A 10,192-nucleotide genomic window follows, 5' to 3' on the forward strand; every position below is an offset into this window, starting at 1 on the left:
GGCTCTAAGCATGCATGCCTGGCTGTTCTTTGTTCTCCTCCAGCCGCATCCCTCTCCTTTGGGCCAAGCCTATTGCCTGGTACAGAGTGGTACCCGAGTGTTCCAGGGGGCTACAGGGGCTCAGCCTGGGCCTTGCTCCCTGGATGGCCCCTGAAGAGTGGCTTCCTCTCCCAGTCATCCTAGAGTTGAGCCGTGTGTCCCCAGAGGCCAGTGGTGGACACGCACACACAGGCATGTGTGTGTACTCAGACTCGTGCTCACACCATACCCCACATGCATACAAGCACACACACACATGCACACGAGGCTGTAAACAAAAGTTAGTTTTATTTCACTCCCTTTGTTTGGAGGCTGTGTCTGAGTTGGAGAGGGGGCTGGAGGGAAGAGGCTGTGGCAGGAGCTTCAGAGTCCCTTCCCTCAGCGTGGCCAAAGTCATAGCCCCTGACCACCACCCTGTTGGTCTGAGTGGCAAGGGAGGCCAGTGTCTTTTCAGAGTTTCAAGTATGTGCCCAAGGAAGGGGCCACGCCAGGTCAGCACAGAGCTGGAGAGGGCATGATCCCACCCACCCTAGCCCACCCAAGGCCTTAGCCCCAGACCTGTCTGGGTGGAAACAGGAAGCAGGGCGCAGTCCCAGCCGCACTCGAGGCAGCTCACGCTTGGGACCTGGTGGGGGTGAGGCATGAAGTGGTGCCGCCCAGCACTGGGTGCAGCCCCCACCACTGTGCTCACTGTTTTTCCTTCTACACCAGGAAGACCTGGCATTGCCTCTAGCTTTGCAAGAACCAGAACATGGACTAGAAGAGTGCGGGTGCTAGGAAAGGAGTGGGGATAAGCACAAAACCCCTCAACACCCAGGCCAGGCACCCCTGGGCAGTCACACACGGGCTTCTTCAGGGAAACAGGGCAGGATGGGTAGAACTCCTGCCTGGAGGACCCCCTTGTCCTGAGGGGGCCAGCTGGGTGGCTCTGGGAGGGGGGCAGTGCCCCAGCCACAGTCCTATCTCCCATCAGGGCTTATGGGTCAGAAGTGGGGACCCTTCTTGGTTCCCAGGCTGCCCACCCTACCCTGGAGGAAGACAGGGCTCAGGCAGGGAGGGGTGGTGATGCAGAGAAGGTTGGTGCCCTGTACCCCCTCCGGAGGGGGTGAGCAGCCAGCTGAGGAAGAGGGGGCAGGTTGTGCTCTGCGCCTTAGGTGGTGTCCAGCCCCTAGACTTCCCCCAGAGCCCCCTGCCTCCGCCCTGGGGAGGAGGGAAGATGCAGAGCAGCCGAGGCGAGGCCTCAGATCCACACGGTGGTCTTACCCTCCCTGCTGCTGCTCCCGCTGCCCTTCTCTGAGCCCATCCTGGGTTTGATCCCCTGCCGAACCTGACCCCCCACAGTGCCCCCTGATGTGGCACTGCCTGACCCCGACGCAGGGGCACCAGGCTTTGGGGGGGCCCTGGCGTTCGCTGGGAGGCCCGGGCCGGCTGGACTGTCGAGGTCCCCAAGTGCCCGCCGGTCCTGCAGCGCCTGCAGGGCCAGGCTGGCCAGGTCCTGGTCCTGGGCGCGTGCACGCTCAGCTGTGCGAACCACCAGGCTATAATCAGGCGGGCAGGCCAGGCCTGAAGGCGCAGCGGGCAGAGCGCAGGGAGGCGGCCGCGGCATGGGGCCGGGGGAGGTGGGCAGTGGGCGTCGGCCGCGCACGGCGTCTTGCGCGTTGCCGAGGCCCAGGTGCGCCATCTCACAGAGGTTGAGCAGCAGACAGAGGCAGCTGACCACGTACATGACCAGCAGGAAGACCGTCTTCTCGGTGGGCCGTGACACGAAGCAGTCAACCACGTGGGGACAGGGCTGGCGGCTACACGCGAAGAAGGGCCGCACCTCGAAACCATACAGAAGGTACTGGCCCACCAGGAAGGCCACCTCGAAGGCGGCCCGCGCCACCAGCTGGGCGACGTACACGCGCATCAGGCCCTCGCGCTGGATGCGCCGCCGCCCGTCATGCTGCCCTGCAGGACCCGGGACCCCAGCCACCTTTGTGTCCCCTCCTGCGCCCTTAGCCGCCCCCGTGTCCTCAGCCTCTTCATCTTCACCCAGGCCCTCGGCCACTCCCGGGTCTTCGTCCTCTTCACCCAGGCCCAGCATGGGTTCCTCCTCGCCCAGGTCGGCGGGCTCGGGCCAGCCCGGGTGGGGCGGTGGGGGCAACGGCAGGGGTGCGCGGGGCGCGCGGCGGCTGGGGCGGCGGCGAGAGGCGCGACGGCGCTCATCCTGGGAGGCGCGGGCCAGGCGGTGCACAGCGTAGCCCAGGTACATGACAGAGGGCGTGGAGATGACCACAATCTGGAAGACCCAGAAGCGCACGTGGGACAGGGGTGCGAAGGCGTCGTAGCAGACGTTGTCACAGCCTGGCTGCCGCGTGTTGCACGTGAACTTGGTCTGCTCATCGGAGTAGATGGACTCGCCGCCCACAGCGGTGAGCACGATGCGGAAGACCACCAGCACCGTGAGCCACACCTTGCCCACGAACGTGGAGTGGTTGTGGATCTCTTCCAGCAGCCGCGTCAGGAAACTCCAGCTCATGTTGGTCATAGGGGCAGGGGATACGACCTGCAGGTCACCAGCAGGAGCTCAACCTTGGGCAAGGACAATGGGGGCAAGGGCTGATGGGGTGGGGTGGGGGGGATGGACAGTGGCACCAGAGCCCCTCCAGGGGTACCACTCTCACCCCAAGTCCTGACCCTGCCTTAGGATGGATACAGGGAGAGGCTGGGGCCTCTGCAGCCAGAGGACAGAGTCTACAAGGACAGACGCTGGGCCACCTTGCTGAGCACATGCCCTGGCTGCCCCAAGACCTGGCCCCAGGTCTCTGTGGCCTGGAACAAGGCCAGTCCCTCCCACCTTCCCCTACCCTGCAGCAAAGCAGGGCCCTGGGCAAGACATGCTCGTCCCCCAGCCTGTGGGGACCCCACCCCAGGCCCTGAGAGCAATAGGGAGTCCATCAGGTGAGCTGCCTCTATAGGGGCAACCAGAAAGCAGAGCAGCCTCCGCTCAGATGCCTGCTCCCACCTTGCAGCACCCCGGTTTCTGGAGTCGTTTCCAGCGTGCCAGGGGCCCACCTGAGCCCTGTCTGCCTGGCCTTCACTCTGCAGCCACTCCAGTCCCCATCAGCCCACAGTTCCCCAGGCCCCGAGTCCCAGTGGGCCTCCCTCAGCCTCCAGTGCCCTACTGCTTCCCCATCACACCCTGATCCCATCCACCTCCAGACCCAGTGGCTCTGTCAGCCTCCAGCCCCCTCAGTTCCAGATCTCCCAACAGCACCCCCTCCCAGCTCCCTCCACATCCTAAAGAGGATGTTCACTCGGGATCATGGCCATGCTCCCCCACCCCCACCGGTTCAGCTGTGCCAGGGACTGGTGCCCACCCTCCAGGCTGCGACTCCCTCCTATGGCAGCACTCCCATGTCCTCTGCACAGCCCGGCTGAGGGCGGAGGTAAGCCCAGGTGTCTGTTCAAGGTGGCGCCATGTGCGGCAAGGCCCTCAAACAGCATGAAGCACACGCACAACTACACTCGGGCACCTGAGACACTCAGACAGCCCTGTGGCCACTGGCCAGGCCCTGGACCAGTGCTCCTCTTAGATCAGCTACCTCTGAGGGGGACTGTGCCTAGAAGGGGCTCAGTGGGCAGGAGCGCGCACTCTGGTAGCCCTGTGCCTCTGGGAGGGGGCTGAAGCCTCCTAACACCCACCCTCCTTCCTTCACACCAGTACCTGCTCCTGTGCAGTTTGGGGGCTGAAGACCTCTGATGCTTTTGGTCCCCTCTTTCTCGAACAGGCCTGGGAAGCAGTGTGGGCAGGTGTGGAATGGAACAGCAGGGGCATTCAGGGCTCCCGGCCCTCTTTATTGAGCTGGGTCCTCTCCCGGAGCAAGGGGTGGGGGCAGGAAGAGGGGGCAGCCGGGATTCCTGGGGAAGTGACCCTATTTCCTTACATCTGTGTGCAACGCCCCTCTCAGAGCCACACACATGCAAACACTCACAAGTATACAAGTGCACACATATGTATACACACAGTCATATGTGCAATGCACTTGTGTGCAGGCACACATTCACAGGTACACAGATTGGCACATGCCCAGCCCTCCAGGCCATGTGTGATATACCTGTGCCTCAAGGAGGAATGTGCCTCATGAAGGTCGTGGTGAACTCAGCTGGACATTCTGCCTCAGCTTGAACCTCAGCCCTCTTTCAGGACCTGAACCCATCCCTGACCTCGACAGTCCCACATCACGGGAGGCTGGGGCCCACAGCCCCACTGTGCAGGAACCCAGAAAAGGGATGACAGAGCAGTCCCGACTTTTCTCCTCTCCAAGATGGATGCCAGTGGAGAAACAGGAGGGAAGGTGATGGTGCCAGGACAATCCCGACCCTCAGTGTGTGGTATTTAACAACTGGCTCTTGGTGGGAGAGCCGTGGTGTAGTGTTCACCGACTTCTGTGGTGTAAATGCTCCCACAAGGCCCATGAGTAATGCCAGGAGACACCTACCAGGTGGCGGGGGGATTGTTCTTGAGACCAGCTCTAGCATGGCACTGGGTGACCGTGCCCTGGGGTGTGAAGGATGGCACTTTGCCCTGGGGGGCTGACCCAGGTGCAGTTAGAGCCTCCCCAGAGACGAGTCATGTGGAGAAAAGAGGGTGCAAGCCTTGTGGGAGGAAACCTCCCACCTTCCCCCAGTGCCAGTGGGGAAGCTCAGGCAAGCTCTGGGTGTGTGGCGGAGGTTCTGGCTCTTTAGATCCAGGGGCCCATGCCTGTGTGCATGTGTGTACAGGGCCTGTGTCACACACGCAGTCACAGCAGGATCTTTCTGTGATCAGGGGGCTGATGCTGACCAGCTCTGGGCACCATCTTAAGTGCCATGCACTGGGGGTCTCCCGAATCTAGACTTCTAGTGCCAGCTGCCACCTCCACATAGGCAGATGGATGCCAGTAGGCACAACAAATCCCAGAAGACCAGACCCCAAAATTTCCCTCCAAATTGGCTTCCGTCCCACGTGGGCTTATATTGGACAGCTCTCTGCCCTGCACTCCATCTGCTTCATCAGGAGAGACGCCCTGCAGCCCCTTGGGCCTACCTCGCCTCCGCTTGGCACCTTCAGGAGCCCATCGACCTGTGCTCCTGCGACTCCTCCCGACTTTGGAGGAAAATGCCAAGCGACCTGGCCCCAGGGCACCAGCAACCCCCTTTCGCTCCCCACAACGCGGAAGCCCCGCTCTCCCCAGGCTTCTGATAGTACCCATCCTGTCCATGCCCACGCCCCGCCCACAGCCCTGCCCCTCATCCAGTCCCTCCACCCGACTTCCTGCGAGGCCAGCCCAGTACCCTGCCGGGCGCTCTGTGCTCCTGCGCACTTGGACTGAACCCCGGGCGAATGGGGAGCAGGCCTGGCTTCTCACTGTGTGGGGGTTACAGACAAGTGACAGGAGAGGGCTGGAATGTTCCATATGATCATGGCTTAGCATTGGCTATGTGGGTCTGAACTCACCTTCAGCTCAGTATGGACAAGAAGAGGCACTTGCATATACACCATGCCTGTCAAGCCTACATGGAAAAACACCCCACAGCGCTGAACACACCTTGGTCCCACTCTCCAATAAAGGAAACTGGGCTAGTGAAGAAACAGCTGGTTGCAGGGCAGCAGCAGGAAACGAGCCTGAAGCATCTCTTGGTGTCAGAGGAAGGAAGTGCTAACACACACACACACACACACACACACACACACATGGAGGTGAGTCAAAGGGACACAACATGGGAGCTGAGGGAAGTAGATCCCAGTGTCTGAAACCAGATCAATTAGGCCAATAAAGTAAAGTACTATTATCGATCGGTTTACAGATTATAGCCCAAGGTAAAAAATATGAGTCCCCACTGATACAAACGATACAATAACTAACTAAATGGGGGAGAAGGGAACTCTAAATATTCATGCTGCCTCTGTGACCTCCAGGAGGGTGTTCCTCCAGACAGCACAGCTCGGAGGAAAGGAGGGTGCCTGACAGACAGCAGGCTGTGACAGACATCCCCACCCAAAGTGAGAAGCCGCGTTGAGAGCACAGGGCCTGCTGCCCCCGAGGCCTTCTTCCCAAACCCTCGCCAGAGGCAATCATGAGATATATTGAAACAAGTTCCAGGAGGGGCTTTATAAACTACCTGACCTTCAAAATCCCAAGGGCACCAGAAACTAAGGAAGTCTGAGGAAGTCCCCCACAAGAGGGGTCAAGGAGCCATGAGGACAGTCACTGGTCAGGGGCCCTCAGGAGAGCAAAGTACACGGGTGGAAAGGGAGGCACCTTTGGTTAATGGCAACGATTCAATATTGGTGCACCGATTCTGACAAGCATGCCACAGGGGAACTGGGCTCGGGGGCAAATGAGAAGTCTCCCTGGCCTCTTCATAGTTTCTCTGTAAACCACAGGTGTTGTGAAATAAGAAACCTTATTTAAAGTGGCTTCCTACCCCTCACGACAAGCTCCTTCTCCCTATATTTTCCCATCTGGAACACATTTCTGTGTGTCTGGAGGCTTCACATACACAGCGGGGACTTTCACTAGTGACCAGTCCTGGGGCTATGGGGTACAAGGACCCCAACACAGAGCTGGAGAAGTGGGAGGCACAGGCCAGGCCCACAGATGTCTGGTGCTAACGGGAGGAGGCAGCCAGTGGGGGCTTGGCCCTGGCTGGGCCAGCAGGAGAGGAAGGTGTATGAGGGGGTGCTGGCCCCTCAGGGAACAAGTTCTTGGCATTTGTTGGGCCCTCTGGCATCTGTTCAAAGGGAATCCCCCCCAGAGCTACATGTTACAGCAAGTGTGGGTAGCGGCTACTCAGTGGGACACAGGACAGAGGGCCAGGTGTACCTGGGGTCAAGGCCTGGGAAGGGGCAGGCCTGGGAGTGCTCAGCGGAGGGTGGAGCTGGGGAGGGAGGGGGGACTGGCCAGTGAGCAGGGCACATGCTGGGGCTCCCCGTGAAGGGAGCTGGCATCACCTTCACCCAGAGCTGCCCGAGGAGGCACCCTATTGGGAGGAGGGTGGGAGGCGCACACTCTGGGCTCCAGGGGCATCAGGATGACCTGTGCTGGGGTGAGCTGGGCCCTCTAGCCCTGGTTCTGGCACCAGCAGAGTGGCTTCTGCAGAGGTGGGCAGCTGGGCACTCTCCCCTTCAAGCTCCTTCCACCCCTGGATATGAACGAAGGCCCTGAGGGGCTGGTCAGAGACTGGGACCCAGAGGTGCCCAGGGCTGCCTCCTGCAGTACAGTGAGGCCCGGCCTGCCCAGCCCCTTCCTTCCCACCCCAGCCTAGCTTCCTCCACGTGCCCCCTCGTGCTGTGGGCGGGCTTCCTCTGCCTGCAGTGGGGCTGCTGGCCTGCTCCCCACTCCAGAGTGCTCAGCTCACCAAGAGGACTGGTGGAACGCTTCCCTGGGAATCGCAGCACCTCAGGTAGCCTCTTCCCCTTCCTGAGGACTCCTGGGTGCAGCGGACACTGGGTGGTCCCTCCTTGACATATGAGCACCTTCAAGGAGCCCAAGGTGGACTCAACCCCAGGAGACTGCGGTCTTTATAAAGGACCAGGGCCTGTTCCGGAAACCCCACCTCTACGGGCCTCCAAGGCTAGGGTCTCCCTCCTGCTGCGTGCCCACCCACCCATCCAAGTACCCTGTCAGGGACAGTTCTGAGTGAGGCTGCAGCACCGCCCACTGCTCAGGCCCAAACACTGCATGCCCAGAGGAATTTCTCCCTGCCTCCACTGACGCCAAGCCCCCAAGACTGCTCTCCCCACAGCAGGGCCCTAGATGCTCAGATCTCCCCTTGTCAGCTTTGTGATGCTTCTGTGGGTGGTCCTCCACATTCCTGCCCACTCCGGGCCCCTGCCCTAGACGCCTGTCATGTCCTACCTGGACCCCCGGCCAGTGAGAGGTGTGTACCTCCCCCACCTCAGGTGCCCAGAACCCAGGCCTGGGGCTCCTCTACCTTCACCTGCCCCCAGCAACTCCAGGGAACACCACAGCCTCCCACACCATGTAGACACCGGTTAGTGACCAGGTTCCCCTCCCAGCCGCCTACCCGTTTCCCTTCCTGCAGGCACCCCAAGGTGGGGTCCCAGGAAGCCCAGGGCTCTCCGAACAAAACCCATATCCTCATGGGTCCTGAGGGATGATTACCTGACCTGCTCCTGCCCAGCCCAGAGCTGACCAGCTCTGTAGTCCCTCCTCTCACATATGGATACACACTTACACAAGCATCTGCACACCCATCCTTCATTCTCACTTTCACACACACACACACGCATGCACGCCGCCTTCTGCCTTGTACCCCCCTCCCCCCCACCCCCAGCAGTGGCTTTCCTCTGGGAAGTGAGGCTTCCCCACTACATGCTCGGAAGCAATGGAGCTCTGCCACAGCACTGAGTCTGCTGAGGAACCAGGGCCACCTGTTCCATTCTAGCCTGAACCTGGGAAGTGAGGGGCTTCCTGCAGGGTGGAGGGTGTGGTGGGGCCAAGCCTGGGGAGTGAGTCACAGTGGAGCGGCCGGGATTGCTCCTGCCTCAGGGGAGCCCAGGCCGCAGAACGCTGGGCTCTGGCAGAGGAAGGTGTCAAGAGGAACAAGGGCGGGAGGCTGAAGCAGGACCCCTGCCTGAGCTCAGGGCCCTCAAGGACCTCCCCAGTCACCACTGGCCAAGAGCAGGATGCTTCGCCCCTCAGACCCCATGGGGTGCCCCACTGTCCACCCCTCCTAGCCGTCTACCCTGGAGCTGCCTCAGAATGCCACAGTAAAGCCAGTGCACCCCGCACTCTGCCATCTTTCTCGGTCTGTGGCAGTCACTTTCCCTGCCCTGCCCTAGTGCCTGCTCCCCCGAAGGCCGAGCGTACCACAGGACCGGCTGTGTGCCTCAGCCATGCTACGCCTTGTCAGGACACCTGCCCAGTCCCACTCCCCAGTCCTGCCCAGCCACCCTGCACACACCCCGACCCAGACGACTCACTCACATCTGTGGCGCAGCAGGGCCTGCTCCTGGAGGACAGGAGTCTGCTCTGCTCTCTGCTCACCTCCAGGAACCAGATCTGAGGAGGCAGGCCTTAGCAGGCGCCCACAAGTGGGAGTTTAGGAAGATGCCCACGGCTACATAAAGGCCAGTCCAGGAGCAAGGTGGACAGCAGGCAGGTGTGCCAACCAGTCTGTCTGTCCATGTGGAGGAGGTGGGGCTCTCCAGCCTCCACCCAGGACTGAAGAGCCCAAGGCCCCAGCCTCTGGACACACCGCAGCTGCCGAGCTGGCGGGGGCTGGCCAGCCCCACACAGCCTGAGGGGTCCCAGCTGCTGGGGCTCTCCCCTTCCCTCCTTCCTCATCAGCTAGCTAGCAGCCTCCAGGGGGTGGGGGCAGACTGCCTCTACCTCCTCCTGCCCTCGAGTTGCACTGCACCCATCTGGCTCCTTTGAGGGCAGGGGACCTGAGATGGACAGACCCCCAGAATGGAGGGCCGGTCAGGCCCAGAACCTGTCATCTCTTGGTGTTGGCTGTTTCCAGAGTCGTGCCTAGGCCCCTGGGACTGCGGACCCAGAGTGAAGAATGTGCCGCTCAGCCCTAAATGGCACCCCACCCATGGTCTCCTGGTGACATCCTACCTTTTCCAGGCCAGGAAACAAGTCCTTCTGAGCCTTTCCACCTGCTGGCCAGCTGGACACAGCCCTCCTGAGTGTGCACCCAGCTAAGTCCAGGGCCCGACCCAGGGCCACCTCTCACCGCCAAGCACAATGTGGGGGGAGGGCCTTCAAGGGCTCCATTGTTCCCCCCGTGGCCCCGGGTCTGAATCCCTGATTGTCCCTGGGGCTGGACGGGTCCCAGAGTGGGAAGCAGCCTCTCCCAGCTACACAGCAGGTCAGGAGGCAGCCCAGCCCCGTCTCGCTGGCCCTCAGGGTGGAGGCTCTGTAGCACCCCTCTGCCTGCCATCCAGCTTTCAGGCCCAGCTCTCACCTGCCCTCACTGTCTATCCGGGCTCTGGGATGAAGCCCAGGCTTTCTGTTCCTGCGCGGGCTCCCTGCCTCCTCCCAGCCTGCATCTACCATCTGTCTGGGTTCCATGGCAGAACATGGCCTGGGCGTGGACCAGGGCCCAGGCGAGTGCCCCCTGTGTCTAGTACTGATACAGCTCAGCTGCCCTGACT

At 61.4% G+C, this 10,192-nt stretch overlaps 1 protein-coding gene across 4 annotated transcripts; it reads right to left on the reverse strand.

Annotated features, from left to right (window-relative positions):
* Positions 1-308: 308 nt before the first annotated feature.
* GJC2 (gap junction protein gamma 2) lies at positions 309-9,775 on the reverse strand. Of its 4 annotated transcripts, none has more exons than XM_086408014.1 (2): positions 9,654-9,775; positions 309-2,587 (listed from the first exon to the last, which is right to left on the reverse strand). In XM_086408014.1, exon 2 carries the CDS (start codon positions 2,567-2,569, stop codon positions 1,280-1,282), a length of 1,290 nt encoding a protein of 429 aa, XP_086264140.1. In that variant the 5' UTR covers positions 2,570-2,587; positions 9,654-9,775; the 3' UTR covers positions 309-1,279. The 4 variants fall into 4 exon arrangements, with proteins under 4 accessions (XP_086264140.1, XP_086264139.1, XP_086264137.1 ...); XM_086408013.1 differs by having other exon boundaries at positions 309-2,613; positions 9,654-9,747; XM_086408011.1 differs by lacking the exon at positions 9,654-9,775 and adding an exon at positions 3,749-4,004.
* Between the last annotated feature and the right edge of the window lie 417 nt (positions 9,776-10,192).

The sequence above is a fragment of the Bos grunniens genome, chromosome 7, assembly GCF_055505025.1.
Source record: "Bos grunniens cultivar Pamir isolate PY7600 chromosome 7, Bosgru_T2T1.0, whole genome shotgun sequence".
Classification (NCBI taxonomy): domain Eukaryota; kingdom Metazoa; phylum Chordata; class Mammalia; order Artiodactyla; family Bovidae; genus Bos; species Bos grunniens.

Bases quoted from the DNA above. Each gene is read 5' to 3' on its own strand.
- GJC2 (XM_086408011.1), bottom strand. From the start codon at position 3,859: ATGCCCCTGCTGTTCCATTCCACACCTGCCCACACTGCTTCCCAGGCC. The intron at 2,588-3,748 runs GTACTGGTGTGA...GGTGACCTGCAG, and splicing joins CCCAAACTGCACAGGAGCAG to GTCGTATCCCCTGCCCCTAT.